Source organism: Nicotiana tomentosiformis, chromosome 3, assembly GCF_000390325.3.
Source record: "Nicotiana tomentosiformis chromosome 3, ASM39032v3, whole genome shotgun sequence".
Classification (NCBI taxonomy): Eukaryota; Viridiplantae; Streptophyta; class Magnoliopsida; order Solanales; family Solanaceae; genus Nicotiana; species Nicotiana tomentosiformis.
The window spans coordinates 9,411,060-9,428,553 of NC_090814.1; the positions used below are offsets into that span (position 1 = coordinate 9,411,060).

The following is a 17,494-nucleotide window of genomic DNA, read 5'->3' on the forward strand; positions in this document are numbered from 1 at the left end:
GCAGCCACTGATGACAGAGATCGAAATCCATACTTTAAAGGACAACAAGGTAGCTATTGATTCTTCTTTATGGCTGTACAAAGCTGTGTATACTTGTCCTCGAGAGCTTTGTGAGGATATCGCCACCTCCAGGTATGAACTTACAATTTTTTCTGTACCACATTAGGGATTATGGGACGGAATTGTAATGATTTATGAAATACGTCTTGATTTCTTCATCTAATTCTATCACTTCTTGAACTTTTGCTCGATTCTTGATTTATATTCTTGATTTCTCAATATTTTCTTGATTTCTCAATGTTTTCTTGATTTCTCGATTCTGGATTATTTATTTTTTATTCTTAAAAAAGTAGTACTTTTTGGTTTTTGACACTCATTTTCAAAAAATCTCAAAAAACTTATAAATTGAAAAAGTATTTGATGTTCAATGTGTAATACTTCACTGAGTGGATACTTGCATTTTTATTCCAATTTTAACTTTTTAACTTTGACTGACTCACATTTAGCTTAAATCTCTCCTCCAGGGCACCCATCATTTCTTTCATCTTGTACTTGGGATTATTTGAACCTTTCTCATAAAATAATGAGCTAAGGTAGCAGGAGTAGCTCTTATGTTCTCAAATGCTTTCCCACATTCATGTTCAACATGTAAAGTCTTTATCTTAGTCCCTTGGTTATTTTCATCCTTAGAAATAAGACATTTAAAGGGACAGCCAACAACACACTTATATCTAAGTCTTTTTCTGTCACTCTTCACTACCTCTAAAGCCTTATTTTTTGCAACAGAATAAAAACTAATAACTTCTTTTGCTTCAGCAAGATTCTTAAATATCATATCCTTTACCAAAATTTTGTACCTATCAAGTTGGTCTGTTACCTCAAGTTTCCTTTGCTTCTTAAATACCCCCAACACAATATCCTATTTTTATTAGTAAATTGAGTTATATTAGGAACAACAATAATATCATCAAGGAGGTCAATAGCAAATAGATTAATAACCCTAAAATTTTCATTAATGAGGGACTGAAACTTCCTAATTCCTTCATCTCCATCCAACAAATAATATCTACCATATGGAGCAATAAAATCAACGGTTGTACCTCGACACACCCGGTACATCAGTGTATTCTTCACACAAATCAATGTAGGATAAATGGTCTACTTCATACTCTCTCAATAGGTGCACATCGTTTTTACAATAAGATAAATTGGGTTCCAGTTCCCAATCACCACCATGATTAAAATACAAAGCTACTTTATCAACCATTCTTCTGACATATCTACATGCAACAACAACAAAAATTACAAAAAAAAAAAAGGACCACATCAGTTAGGCATAAAGTCAAAAAAGTATCAAGCAATAAAGAAAAATAAAGGACCACAGTTATATACACCAACACCCACCCAACAACACATTAAAAATCGAAAAAACCATAACTTTTTCATGTCGGACAAAGACAAATGGCCCCACCCCAAACAAAAAATAAAAAAAAATGCATAAAGAAGCAAATAATAATATCATGTGACCTATTAAACACAAAGAAAGAGACAACATTTATCGATTCTCATAATATTCTCAAACCCTAAAAGCTTAGCCAAAATAATAAATACTTACTTTTATCAGCGATTCTTTAGTCAAGTAAGGCTAGAAATGAAAGATTCTTCAGTTTTAGTCCAAGAAATCGAAGCAGGTAGCAATCCTAATTAAACCCTAAAACGCCATTACTAAGAGCTCTAATTTGACAGAGAGGCCAAGATAAAATGAAATGGGGGTAAAAGGAATGAGTAGGTAGAAATAGTGTTTTTACTATGGGTGGTCCGAAAAAATGGGGCGTGTGGATATTTGGGGCGGTTATATGCTTCCTGGACCAAATAGTCACGTGTCCCAATCAAATCGTGAAAACACATTAAAAGTTGGGACCACAGATTGTTTCGTTAGTTGCGGGGATATTTTCAAACCTCAAGTAGATGAATTTTCACACAAATAAGTGGACGGAGCGCAAACCATTTAGAATACTAATTAACCCTTTTTCGTTACTAAAAATAGATACATATAACTAAGACTGAACTAATATATTTCTCTTATGTACAAAATATTTGTAAGTGTTATCTGAAATCATATACTCCTATGATATTGTGATATATATCAATTTTTTTTCTTGTTCATTCTTTCCCCTTGAGATAATTAACATGAAATGATCTCTTTGCAATAGCGACAGTTGCAATGAAATTTTTTGAGTTTCCATAACCGAAAGACGTAAATTAGAAGAGGCAATTATATTAAACCTTTTAAGTAGATTGCAGGTAGTGGTATAGTGAAATTAAATAAACCAATTTTCTCTAAAATTAGGTAAGAAGGAACTTAAATATATATGATGCAATTGCGCCAAAATAAGATTCTCAAGCACTGAGTTTCAAAACACAAATAAGGATCATATTATTAATATAGCCAATCAGTAACAAGACAAAGATCTAGGAATTAATCACTCATTAGCAAATACTCATCCACTTATAAAGCACTTAGAAGTTTTAGATGACATAATAAGTAACTACACTTCATACACACTATGAAGCTCACACTAGATCATTTGACCTAAATTAAACATATAATAAACATACTTGTATGTTCATATCAAGTTCATCACTCCAAACTGAAACTAATCAGTCATTATTACATGTCCTTAATTACCCTACTAGATGCTTCAGCATAAGCATATCTTATGCAGTGAGAGCATATGTTAGAACTGGAATATCTCATTTTGTACAGTTAGTGGGCATTGAAAGTCAGTCAAAGTCGATGTCATGTTAGTTACAGGGTATTGTTCTTCTATCTGCAAAACAGACAATGAGAGAAAAAGGTTTATAAGACTGACTACTTTAATTTAAAACAAAACAAAAAAATAATCAAAATTAATCTTTGTTGTGTCTTACCTTATCCTGTAAATATTTGTTTGCAGCTTGTAGTATCCCTTCCTAATATAAAGGTAAAAACATGTTTAGTAAAGGATGCATTAAAGATAGCTACCATATATAATATTGTTTAGCAACTTCATATCACACTTCAAGATATCAATATTTGTCAATAAAAGCCTATAATTCATCTCATTTTTTAAGTAGAACAAACTCCACTATTACAAAAGTAGCATAATAATTCAAGCTATTAAGCATACCACTCACACTTTCATATATGCTATTTATTGTAATTTTAGTGATTTTTACATATAAATTTATGCCCCGCATTGAAAGTACTAGGTTCAGCTGAACCCGATAACTATATGTTGCATCCGCTCCTGTGTAAAAGTCTTCTACTTGCAGCTAATATCACAATTTACAAAATATATATAAATGACATTTGCATTTATAATATTATTATTTAAAGACCAGTTGGCCAAACTTATAAAATCTGCTTATTTTAAATATTTTTTGTTAAATTAGATTTTTAGAGAAGCAAGTTGGAAGTAGCAGCTTGCATTTCAACAATCCGTTTAAGACGCACTTTTCTCAGTATTACAAAAATAGCTTTGTTTTGTTAATATTACTAAAAGGCGCTTTTGAGTGTCAAACTATGAAAAGGTCATTTATTAATTCACTGTACAATTAGTGTTATTTAAATAAGTCAATCATTTTAAATATTTATTATGATTATTTTAATAATTTTTCAATTTTATTTAATAAAAGGTGAAAAAAAATTAAGAATTTTAACAAATATAAATACATTTGAATCAAAGTAATAATATTGAACATCTTACATAATTGTTTGATTTTTATGTTGATTTAAACATATTGAAGTACATAATTAATTAATCATCAATTTACAGAGAGATAGTTTGGTAAAGATATATCTCTTGCATAATTAATTGTGTCCCCTTTGAGAGATATACAGTTTAAAATAAGAAAGATAATTTTGTAAATTTAAAATATTTGATAAGATTTTTCTTAAAAAAATAATTCTGAAGAAGCTATAAATTTATGTTTCTTTCATACAATGAAAAAGAAAGCTTCTTCTACTACTCCAAATCACTTATTTCTCCCCAGAAACTTGGCCAAAACAGTGTAACTCTCCCGAATATATACTATTTCTTTCTTTTTTTAGAAACAAAAAAACATTTTTAATTTCTAAAAAATTTCATTTCAGCAAAAATAACCAAATAACAGAATATTGCCAGAGGAAAAAGGGATTCACAAGTACTTCGGTGGTCGGGGGATTTTTACACAAGTAACCAGTCATATTTATTATTACTTTTCTAGCCATATACATAGATTATACAATAGTTATATACGATTATACACATATTAAATATAAATTATACATATATTATTCCTTCTCCGGCTATTTTTTGTTTAAGCGATTGAGTGGACGGCTAATCGGGTTAATTCTTAACCCTTTTAATTAATGAGTCCATATCATGTTATTCTGATCTATTTGGGCCCAAAAGCTTCTAACAACTTGAACTAATGAGAAGAAAATTTTGACTATTTTGGTCAGTCTCTTCAAAATGTTAACTAAATACAAAAACAAAAAAAAATGAATTGAGCAATGCTATGTGTATTTAGTTCAAGTATATTTTCCATCATTTTTTAAATATCCCTTTTACTGAAACCGGTTCAGATTTCATATATTTGCTTTAATTTTTGATTGGCCAAATCAAATCATTTTAAGATTTTTTTACTGTAAATTAAAAATAAATAAATAGCCAGTCATGTAAATACTAATTACATAAACATATAAGTAACTTCAAAAGGGCATTAAATTAAACATATACTATAATAACAGTAAACTTCTTTCCTTAATATAAAAGCTGGAGATTGCCTAACCTTATTCTTCAGCAACTGGATCTCTTGAAACATGATATCCATCTGCAAGATATATAGTTTATAAAAACAACTCTCATATCACATAAATAAAAATGCACTAATTAATATTGATAAACTATTTATTTCATGAAATTATTACCTTTGCTGAACGAATATGAAACATCCAAAGTTCAAGGTATTTTTCAAGTGAATGCAATTCATCCAATGTCATTGTTCCAGCTCCTCCTCCATACATGTAGCTAAAGGAGAAGTTTTTGGATAATTAAACTTTATATCATTATTAAGAAAGAAGTTTAATAAATTAAAAAAAAGGGAAAGAACTAATTATAATTTGAATGGCATATAAAATAACTAAACTTACACTTCAACATAAAGTCAAAGTACTAAAGCACATAAGGAAAGATTTAAATTACACAAGTGATAGTGTAAAAATTGCTTATACTATCTATATAATTCAGCCTAATTATATATCAATATTAGTTGGACCGGTATAACTCAAAAGAATTTAAACGTCAAACTAAAAACCTTAAGGCAATAAATGGAGAGGTCCCAAGATATTATAAACTCTTGCACGATTGATGAAAGACAACTGTAATTCTTTAGGACCATCCAGCACGTGTAACATGTTCTTAGAATTTACACGTGAACTGAATTGTTTTTTAAGATTGAAGAGCGATCATGCTCAACATGCTAAAGAGTGCCTTGGAGCTAAGAGGAGAGTGGGCTCAACAGTTCAATGGACTGAGTTAAGGAGAGAAGCCCAGAGCAAACATGAAGAGATGAAGTGGTTGTGCTAATGTGCCCACTAAAGTTTGGCTCTGATACCATGTAAAAGAATCTGAGTGTCTAATCCAAAATTTTAAGGGGTCGTTTGGAACATAGGATAAGAATAATAATTCCGGAATAAGGCTTGAGGTTAACTTTATCCCATGTTTGAGTTGGGGTATTAGCTAATCCCGAGATAACTTTTTCACTATGGTTGGCAATCCCATATAGAAGGTGGGATAACTAATCCCATGGGATATTCCACCATTATACCAAACGACCCCTAAGGCAATGTGTGGAGTGACTCAAGATATTATAAAACCCTTTGGAAAACCTTACACTACTGACGAGAAAAAATTATATTTCTCTAACATTTTACATTAATGAAGTCTAAACTTAATTTTATCTATTTTCTTTTTTTATTTTCAGTCATGGGCTACCTCTATCCCTTCTAAAAGATATAAAAAAAAATGGTTAGTACTTGTAGACACGTAATTCTTTACCATTTCTTTTATTTTTACGCTATTTTTAGGGTTAAAATACTTCTTTTAGATCTCACTTTAGTACTTGAGTTGTTGAGTTTATTTTAGGAAATTTAATCTTTTGAGAAAATTAAACATAAAATAATTTAACACTTATATTTGTTTGTTCCATAATTCACTAAAATGAAAGGGTTGGGATCCAGTTCAGCACTATCTGATATATAGCCTGTTTGGCCAAACTGCAAAAATCAGCTTATTTTGAGAAGTGTTTTTTCTCAAAAGTACTTTTGGTGAGAAGCAGTTTGTGTTTGATTAATTAATTTGAAAATCATTTCTAAGCAGCAATTAGTGTTTGGCCAAGCTTTTAAAAACTGCTTCTAAGTATATTTTTCTCAAAAGTGCTTTTTAAAAAAGTGCTTTTGGAGATAAGTTACTTTTTTCTGCTTCTCCAAAAACTGCATCTGCTTCTCTTCAAAAGTATTTTTTTTTCATTCCAAAAGCAAACACCTCAATTTTTAGAAAAAAATACTTTAGGTTAAACAAAAAGCACTTTTGGCCCAAAACAATCTTGGTCAAACAGGCTATAGTATTGTTTTGGCTACCTAAAATTATGCCACATCATCAAAATTAGATTTATGAAATCTAGTGGCTCCAATTTATTTGTACTAGAATACAAATAATCCATTGTATATTTTTCTTCCTCAATGTTTATGTGTTCAATCCATCAACAACTTGATGCAATCCACCGTAACATGATTTTATTTGGGTTGATATAAATGTTAAGAGTATTCTAACGCTCACCACTCCTCATTTTCTTCAACTTATATTTTTATTTTATCTTTTTTGTTAATAACTCAAATACATTATTTAATTATATTTATATAATTTTCTAAAATTTTATACTCATAATTACGAAGTACACGTGCAATGCGAGTATCCAAAAACTAGTATATGATATATAAGAAACAAGTATGTAACCATAGATGCTATGCTAAACAATGATATTCAAAATTTATTGGGTTAACTAATTCAGATATGCATCGAATAGGTTCATTAATAGTTTTTTATAGCGAAAAGTTCTATTTTCATAATCCGAGACCTTAGATCAAGGGGGAAGGATATATGATATACTACTCAACCTCTGCAAACACCCATAAGGACTTCGTGTAAAATTAAACCATGGATGCTAAACACATTTTAGAAAAGCTGCAAATTTCAATTAATTCATTGTATTTTATATGCTTTCATATTGGATCGAAGACAACCTTTTAGAAATTTATTCATATAGTTAGATTGAGGAATTGAGAAATATACCTTAAGCCTCTCTGGAGTACTTCAATCTCATGCTTCAGCATGTTGATCTCCCCTTTTGGATCCTAAAGAATATAATATACATTCATTAACATGTAAGAGAAACTTCTGTCTCTTTATATATTTTTTTCCAGATAATACTACTTCTTCGTAAGAAAATTTTGCATTTAGGCGTCGTAGCCCTATTCATTATTTGAGTGCATGTTCTGTTCATTTTTAGTTCTTTTTGCTAATTTTTCATTTCCCAGTAATAAAAAAAATGGCAAAAAACAAAAAATTCTTAATAAAGAGCACAAGCAAAAAGAAAAGAACAAATTAAAAAATAGACACACATATCCATACTTTCTTTATTACCCAAATTTTCTCACTTGGCATCAAAATTTACTAAGTAGAAGCTTTAGAGCGTCGCACTCTCTACAAATTCTTGTTGCATTTTACTATTTTCATATCAAACCCTAAAGAAAAGATTGAAAACAAATACTTAATTAGAAAATAAATATAAAGAAAATTTGAAAACCGACACCCATTAAATTTTGTTCCGTATCAAAGATTTTCTTCTTATTCTCCTAATTCTTTTTGGGGGGTACCTTTAACAGTAGGTTGTTTTCTAGTCATAAAGCAAGAAATGTAAAGGAAGGGCTCCTGACTTATTACAAAAAAGGATATTCTTTTTTATCGATCCAATTCGTGACACTTAATCTGATAATGCAATTATTAAAAAGAAAGTCACAAAACATGAAGCATCCCGTATATGCGTAAATTAATTTTTGTTATCTATCCACTCGTCTGAATATATCTTATTACGCTTGTCACTTTCCACGTGTCATGCATGCAATAATATATCACTAGAAGCAGCATCTGATGCTAAAATTGACTAATTATAAGAAGAGTTTAAGTTGTATAAAAGATATTTGTATAGTTAAGTTAATATAAAATATTACTCCTATAAGTTTTTTTATAATAAACATTACTTTTGATAACTTGAAAAAAGATAACTAACCATCTATAACAAATTAAATTAAAAACATTCTATACTAATAACTTACTAAATCCTTAGAATATTACACAGTTGTTTGCTATTCTTTGTCTTATCTGTCTTTTATTTTTTCAATATCAATTAGAGACGATCCCATTAAAAATAAAGAGGATCGACAATATTGACCCCAAGAGAGAAAATATTTTAACACACTGGGGAAGAAGGGATATATGACATGTTAATTATCCTTAGGATTTATACCAGAGCTTGTATATCTTTGGCTTCCTCAGCCACCTCAGCTCCCCTGGTTGACTTCAGGTACTTCTCAATCAGCCCTTGCATTGTCCTTTCATAAAAAAACAAACACACAAAAAATAGAAAAAAAAAACTTAAAAAAGTAAAAGGAGTAATTGTTTAGGATAACAAAATAGTATTAACAAAAATGCAACTAACGAAAGAATTTGAGCATGTATATGTCATGTTGCACTATGCATAAAGAGGCGAATTCAGAATTTAGTGACTAAAGACATTGAGTTTAAAGTGAATAAAATAAATACTATTCCAACAAGAAAACAGTGGTTGCACACCCTTTGTTACTGTACTACATAATAATAATAATTCATTTTTGTACTTAATTAGAGAGAAACTATATTAGATATTATAAAATATATTATTATTTGGGTTTATTCTTAAGCCGAGGATATATTGGAAATACTCTCTTTACCTCCATAACACATAAGATACGCAGAGGCAGATCTATACTGTACAAATTAAAGAGGCCTCAGCGGCACCCGTAAAGTTCGGCAAAAATTCCATGTATACATATATATCTTTAGAAAATTGTGATATATTAAGTAGTGGACACCTTATATACAAAACAGATTTTGGTTAAATTCAAAAATGCATCTGAAACCTTCAAATTCTGAGTCCACCTTTTAAGCAGGGGTAATGTTTAAGTTCACACTATTTTCTCTGAACTCATTATGTGAGATTGCAGTGGCTATGTTATTGTTGTTGTATTATTATTTGAGTTTAAGTTCTATATTGGGAAGACACAAAAAATATTCAATACAATCAATGAGGAATGTACCCTTTAGTGGCGAGTTCATAGCGCTTTCCATGGGCGGAGAAAATGAAAAGACCAATTTCAGCATCGCACAACACGGACAGCTCCTTCGCCTTCTTAAGAAGCCCTGCTCGCCGTTTGCAGAAAGTCACCTGCCTGTGAACCGGGTTCTCTATCCTTTTCATCTGAACCTTTCCACGAGCCATTTCTTTGTTCTTTCTATCACAAAATTAGCAGTAACTTTGGTTTTTGTTTTTACTTTGTAAGTATTAACAGCTGCTTTTTTGGCAGACAACCTCCCACTAGTTTGAACTAGCTTCGAGGTTGTTGCACTTCTCTTCTTGTTCGCTACTTAGTTTAGTTGCTTAGCACAACCTTTACTCTTTTATCTCATATTTTCCTCCCTTTTATACTCCCCATTTTGATTCTTCTCTTCCACTGTTTTCCACACACTAGCTAATATTAAACGAAAGAATTAACTATGAATATGTGGTTGGCACCCAGTACCTTTCCACATCATTGGGAATCTTAATTAGCTTTCTACTATATGTTAATATACTACTACTATTATACATCCTTTTTTCGTGCCCATGCCTAAGCTATTTTGTCGTCAACTGGCTTAACGACACCTGGTGAATCCTGATGTTATCAGTCTTGTTGCAGCTTAAAGACAACTCATATCTTTTGTAATGGTAAAAGATGATTTTCTTTGAAATATGTCGTGTCGCGGGAGGATTGGATGGGGATACTTAGCTTGGTCATGTTTACATCAAATCAAACACTTTAAAAACTAAAACTTAAAGTGAAAATACATATATGCTAACCATTGTTATGTGATAAATGTGTAAATACAAAATAAATATCTTACATTTTTTAATTTGTCACAATCCAATTATCTAACCTGTAATGACACCTAACCTAACTCGTAGGCGAACCAATCATACAGTTAGCCACGATTCAAGACATCATATCATAATAGAGTATAACAGGATAATATAAATAAGATAATACTAAGAGCTCGTTTGGACATAAGATTTTTTTCTTTTTTTCTTTTTACTTTTTACTTTTTTTTCAAATTAGTGTTTGGCCATAAAATTTTCAATTTTCGCTTGAAGATGAATTTTGAAATTTTCTAAAATTTTAAAAAATTTCAAAAAACTGTTTTTCAAAATTTTCACTCAGATCACTCACAAAAATTCAAAAATAACCCAAAATTATATTCATGTCCAAACACAACTCTAATTTTCAATTGAAAAACAATTCTACTTTTTTTTTTTTTTGGAATTTTACAATTCTTATGTCCAAATGCCCACTAAGTCTAATACAATGCTGAAATAGCTTACAACTCTCAGGAATAGGTAAAATTATTAGTCATGAGCATCTAAAGAAACAATATTATACTGTCTCAAAATACAAATAATGTCTGAAGTAATAAACGGGGAAAAAAAGATAGAAGGTGAGTCCAATGTGCTGCAACTAAGGTCAAGCAGTTCACCACTGAGTCTCTAAACAATTCCTAAGCTCCCTCCCGAACTCCGTTCGTAAGGGTCAAAACAAAATGTCTACATAAAATGCAGAAGTATAGTACAAGTACACCAATACGTATGTATATGGTCGAAACCGATTTCGGCCTTCGTACGATTGGTCGAGATGAGAATATAATGGACCGAAAAGAGTCTTCATAATATCGAGATGCGATCCAAAGAAGGCACAAACGAGTTTTGAGTTTTAGGGACAGATCAAATATCGAGCTCGAATCCAAATCGAACTATGATGAGAAGCGATGGAATCGAACTTAAGCGCCAGAGGCCAACCAATACCGAGCCCGAGTCAATACCGTACCCCGAGTTAATATCGAGCTCGAGCCCACATCGAGCTCTAAGCCTGAAAACCGACCAATACCAAGTCCGATCAAGATCGAGCCAAGAGACAAGAGCCATTACAGCCGCACTAAGAAAGGGAATCACGACGGAAATTAGGGAAAAGCTGATTCATCATGGGTTTCCCACTGTGTATTTTTTATTATATCCAAAGTAGGATCCCTCCACTATAAGAGGGATGGCTATTACTCCTGTAAGCGGGCATCAAGTCATTAATATACTGTAACTCAAATACTATTGATATATTCCCATATTAAGAGATTATCCTTTTGAGCTTCACACATAATTTCATTTTGCTTGTTTATAAATCATCTTCCTTTCAACTCGGTTTGTATCTTTTCTTTATAATCAATATTCGATATTTTTACTTACTCTTACGATTTGTGTCAAGTTATACCACGTACCCTTAGAACTACGTATAAATTCAACTCTATCCATTTTTCGGGTAAACAGTTTGGCGCCCACCGTAGGGCTAAGGATAACAGTGGTTATTTGGTACGAATATGAAAAACACACCATTTTACGCTTCTTTTCGGAAGTGTATTTAATTTCGGATTAGCAACGATGAGCTCTCAATTAAATGTCCTTACCTATCGACAACGAAGCTGGCTTCAAGGTGAGAACAACAACTTGATGCCTAGGGCCGAAAGGCCGCTTGTCCACGCCGTTGGAGCTCAAGTCGAAGTGCCATTAGACGTTAATTCGCATGTGGCCATTGAGTCAGACCTACGTTCTGAACCTGAAAATAGCATTCATGGTGGTACTCGATCTGCAGCTTGAGATACCCATAACGTTGAGGAAAACGGAATCAGCTTGTGTATGATTTTTGAAATGCTGCAAACTCAACAGGCAGCAATAGCTCAGTTGTAGAGTCAAACCCAGATACCGAGCAGGCCAAAGCCCAGTCCACCCTAAGAAGTCACCCACAGAATGGAACCAGCTATAGTAAGGTCGAATGAGCAAGAGTCGAGGACTAATCCTGAAATTGCTAAGATGTTCGAAGAACTGACCAAACGAATAGAATCAGGAGAAAGGAGGATCGAGGAAAATGACAAAAGATGGAGACATATAACTCCAGGGCAGATCAGATCTTGGGGGCACCACCGATATCTAGATTCCAAAAAATTCATACAAAAGCCTTTCCCCCCAAGCGCAGCTCCTAAACCGATCCCATAGAAGTTTCGCATGCCCGAGATTCCTAAGTATAACGGAACTACCGATCCCAACGAACATGTCACCTCTTACACATGTGCCATTAAAGGGAACGATCTAGAGGACGATGAAATCGAATCCGTATTATTGAAGAAATTTGGTGAAACCCAGTCAAAGTGAGCAATGATATAGTATCATAATTTACCATCTAATTCTATCGATTCTTTTGCTATGCTTGCAGATTATTTCATAAAATCACATGCTGGGGCCATAAAGGTCGAGACCAGGAAGTCAGACCTGTTCAAGGTAAGACAAAAGGATAACGAGATGCTAAGGGAGTTCGTATCTCGTTTCCAAATGGAACGAATGGATATACCACCAGTCACTGACGATTGGGCTGTTCAGGCTTTCACTCAAGGTTTGAACGAGCGAAGTTCGATGGCTTCACGGCGGTTGAAGCATAACCTGATCGAGTACCCAGCTATTACTTGGGCCGACGTGCATAATCAGTATCAATCAAAAATTAGAGTCGAAGACGATCAGTTGGGTTCTGGACCCGCTATTTGAAGGGACATCAATCGAGAACAAGGGCCGATCAGGGACCGATACCGACCATATAGTGGAGACCATAGGGGGAATGAATCGAGACGTAACCCCGGACAAGGCAATAAAAGAAATGATCGAGGTCAAGGGTATCGGGGGATGATGAACAGAAATGGGTTCGATAGGCATACCGGACCTAAGGAAGCACCACGATTATCGGAGTATAACTTCAGCATCGATGCATCCGCCATCGTATCAACTATCGGATGCATTAAAGACACTAAATGGCCTCGACCCATGCAGATCGATCCTGTCCAGAGGAACAGCTTGGTCTACAGGACCAGGTCGTACCCACAACCCTGGTTCTAAACAGATTCAATATGGCATGTGAAACTACAAAAGGCGAGATAATTTTGCCGCTAAACGTGGCCGAGACTATCCAAGAAATGAAGTTCCACTTAATCAAAGGCGATATGAGGTACAATGCCCTTTTTGGAAGGCCATGGATCCACAATATGAGAGCTGTACCTTCGACCCTCCACCAAGTTCTTAAATTCCCAACATCGGAAGGAGTCAAAACAGTGTACGGGGAATAACCGGCCGCAAGAGAAATGTTTTTCCTCGATGAAGCAATTCCAATATCCTCGCCTTCATCAACAAAGGGGTCGGACTCGAAGGAGGAACGTGATGCCAAATAGCAATCACAGATGTCAGCTTCGACCTAACTAGAAAATCTGAAGATTGACGAAGATGATGAGCGAGGGAACCCTTGATCCTTCGTGATCCCCGATGATTCCGACGCTACCCAATCAATGGTTGAAGAGCTGGAGCAAGTCATACTAATCGAATATCTGCCCGAACGAAAGGTATACCTGAGAATGGGATTAACCCCCGAACTCAGGAAAAAGCTTATTCAATTTCTTATTGATAACATAGATTGTTTCGCTTGATCCCATTTAGACATGACAGGGATCCCACCGGAGATAACGACGCATCGGCTAAGCCTGGACCCTAGGTTTAAACCGATGAAGTAAAAGAGAAGACCCCAGTCTGAGGTAAAACACGCATTCATAAAGGACGGGGTACTAAACTTCTCAAAATAGGGTCCATTCGGGAGGTGAAATATCCCGAATGGTTAGCCTATGTAGTTGTAGTCCCTAAAAAAGGGAACAAACTTAGAATGTGTGTGGATTATAAGGATTTAAACAAGGCGTGCCCCAAAGATTCTTTTCCACTGCCTAACATCGATCGCATGATCGATGCCACGGCCGGCCATGAGATTCTTACTTTTCTCGATGCCTATTCCGAGTACAATCAAATCCAAATGAACCCGGAGGACCGAGAAAAGACTTCATTTATCACCAAGTATGGAACATATTGTTATAATGTAATGCCCTCCGGGCTAAAAAATGCAGGAGCTACTTACCAACGTCTAGTAAACAAAATGTTCGAACAACAAATAGGTAAATCAATGGAAGTTTATATTGATGACATGCTAGTTAAGTCCCTCCGTGCAGAGGACCATTTGGCTCATTTGCAGGAAACATTTGAGATTTTAAGGAAATACAAACATGAAGCTCGACTCCGAGAAATGTGCTTTCGGGGTCGGTTCGGGCAAGTTCCTTGGCTTCATGGTATCAAATCGGGGAATCAAGATCAACCCCGATAAAATCAAGTCCATCGAAGACATCACTATCGTGGACAGTGTAAAAGTCGTGCAGAGGCTAACTGGACGGATAGCCGCCTTAGGCTGATTCATTTTGAAGTCGTCGGATTGAAGCCACAGGTTTTTCTCTCTGATCAAAAAGAAGAACGATTTCGCCTGGACCCCGGGATGCCAACATGCATTAGAGGAATTGAAGCGATACCTATCAAGCCCACACTGCTTCACACTCCAAAAGTAGATGAGAAACTTTATTTGTACTTGGCAGTATCGGAAATCGCGGTAAGTGGTGTCCTAGTTCGAGAAGAGCAAGGTATGCAATTTCCCGTTTATTATGTAAGTCGAACCTTAGGAGAAGCATAAACTAGATATCCACATTTGTAGAAATTGGAACTTGCACTGATAAGCGCCTCTAGAAAGTTATGACCATACTTTCAGTGCCACCCCATATGCGTATTAACCACTTACCCACTTCGTAATATTTTGCACAAGCCTGAACTATTGGGCCGATTGGCCAAATGGTCCGTTGAACTCAGTGGGTACGATATCTAATATCAACCCCGGACGGCCATCAAGTCTCAAATTTTAGCGGACTTCGTGGCCGACTTCACGCCAACCCTCGTACCCAAAGTCGAAAAGGAACTCTTGTTAAAATTCGGTACATCATCGGGGGTATGGACCCTTTTCACAGACGGTGCTTCGAATGTGAAAGGGTCCGGGCTAGGCATCGTTTTGAAGCCGCCCACGGGTAGCACTATTAGGCAATCTATCAAAACTTCTAAGTTGACTAACAATGAGGCCGAGTACCAGGCCATTATTGCAGGTCTCGAGCTAGCTAAAATCTTGGGAGCAAAAGTCATTGAAGCCAAGTGCGACTCTTTACTGGCAGTGAACCAAGTAAACAAAACCTTCGAAGTTCGAGAGGATAGAATGCAAAGGTATTTGGACAAGTTGCAGGTAACCTTGCACCGTTTCAAGGAATGTACTTTACAGCATGTACCTCGAGAACAAAACAGTGAGGCCGATGCCCTTGAAAATCTAGGGTCATTGGTCGAAGAAGATGAGATCAGCACGGGGACTGTCGTTTAACTCTCGAGATCCGTGATCGAGGAAGGTGATGCCGAGATAAACTCTACAAGCTTAACATGGGATTGGAGGAATAGATATATTGAATACTTGAAGAACGGAAAGCTCCCATCGGACCCTAAAGAGTCGAGGGCCCTACGAACCAAAGCTGCTCGATTCACATTGGCCGAAGATGGAACATTATATAGAAGGAAATTCGTTGGACCATTGGCAGTATGCTTGGGACCAGGAGACACCGATTATGTTTTACGAGAGGTCCATGAAGGCACTTGTGGGAACCACTCCGGCACCGAATCACTGATTCACAAAATTATTAGAGCATGATGCTACTGGGATAGCATGGAAATAGACACTAAGGAGTTTGTTCGGAAATGTGATAAATGTCAAAGGTTTGCACCGATAATCCATTGACCCGGAGAACAACTTCATTCAGTCCTATCCCCATGGACATTTATGAAATGGGGGATGGATATCGTCAGCCCTTTGCCATCGGCCCCAGGTAAAGCTATGTTCATTTTATTTATGACTGACTATTTCTCTAAATGGGTTAAAGCACAGGCGTTCGATAAAGTGAAAGAGAAAGAGGTTATAGACTTCATCTAGGATCACATCGTATGTCTATTTGGGATACCCGCCGAAATAGTGTGTGACAATAGAAAACAATTTATCGGCATCAAAGTGATGGAATTCCTCGAAAACCATAAAATAAAAAGGATATTAACAACGCCGTACCACCCTAGTGGGAACGGACATACCGAATCGACGAACAAGACTATCATTCAAAACATAAAGAAAAGGTTGAACGACGCTAAGGGGAAATGGAGATAAATTCTACTCGAAGTCCTTTGGGCATATTGAACAACATCAAAGTCCAGTACGGGGGCAACCCCGTTCTCCTTAGTATATGGCTCCGAATCCTTGATTCCAGTCAAAGTCGGGGAACCCAGTGCTAGGTTTCGACATATAATAGAAGAGTCAAATCATGAGGCTATGAATACTAGTCTCGAATTATTGGATGAAAAAATGAGAAGCCGCTCTCGTCCGATTGGCCACCCAAAAGAAGAGGATCGAAAGATACTATAATCGAAGAACCAATCTTAGCCATTTTAAAATCGGGGACTTAGTGCTAAGGAAAGTCACCCTCAGCACCCGAAATCCAAATGAAGGAAAACTGGGTCCAAACTGGGAAGGACTGTATCAGGCATTCGAAATCGTCGGTAAAGGATCCTACAAGCTCGGTGTTATAAACGGCAAACAACTACCAATCAATTGGAACGTGTCGCACCTAAAATGATACTACTACTAAGGTACGACCCTCCCATGTTCGTTTATATTTCAAAACTAACCCTTGCAGGAGTTCGACCAGGAACATGGACGGATTATTCAACACAAAGCCTTAGGCCTAAGAGCACGCATTGCACTCTTTTTCCCTTAGACCGGTTTTATCCCAAATGGATTTTTCAGCAAGGTTTTTAATGAGGCAACCATTGATCGTGCTAACTTAGAACAATTCAACAGTATCTGGGGGGCATTACCATCGAATAAATCAAGTTCAATACAAGAAAGTTACTTCATGTCAAACAGGGTCTCGATAAGGAAAAGTGTAAGGGCCAAATGGTCAAAACGAACCATGCCCGCATAGTTTTGCTCGAACCTTGGCACAAAACACGAACACATGTATAATGACTTATGAAGAGAAACCTCTTTAACAATATCTCATATTTTGGAAAGTTCGTTCTACTTCATGATTCAAAC

General features: G+C 35.3%; 1 protein-coding gene across 1 annotated transcript; it reads right to left on the reverse strand.

Annotated features, from left to right (window-relative positions):
* Positions 1-2,412: 2,412 nt before the first annotated feature.
* LOC104090339 (agamous-like MADS-box protein AGL12) lies at positions 2,413-9,798 on the reverse strand. Its single transcript, XM_009595405.4, has 7 exons — positions 9,440-9,798; positions 8,611-8,695; positions 7,377-7,438; positions 4,955-5,054; positions 4,816-4,857; positions 2,932-2,973; positions 2,413-2,831 (listed from the first exon to the last, which is right to left on the reverse strand). Exons 1-7 carry the CDS (start codon positions 9,619-9,621, stop codon positions 2,739-2,741), a joined length of 606 nt encoding a protein of 201 aa, XP_009593700.1. The 5' UTR covers positions 9,622-9,798; the 3' UTR covers positions 2,413-2,738.
* Positions 9,799-17,494: the final 7,696 nt, after the last annotated feature.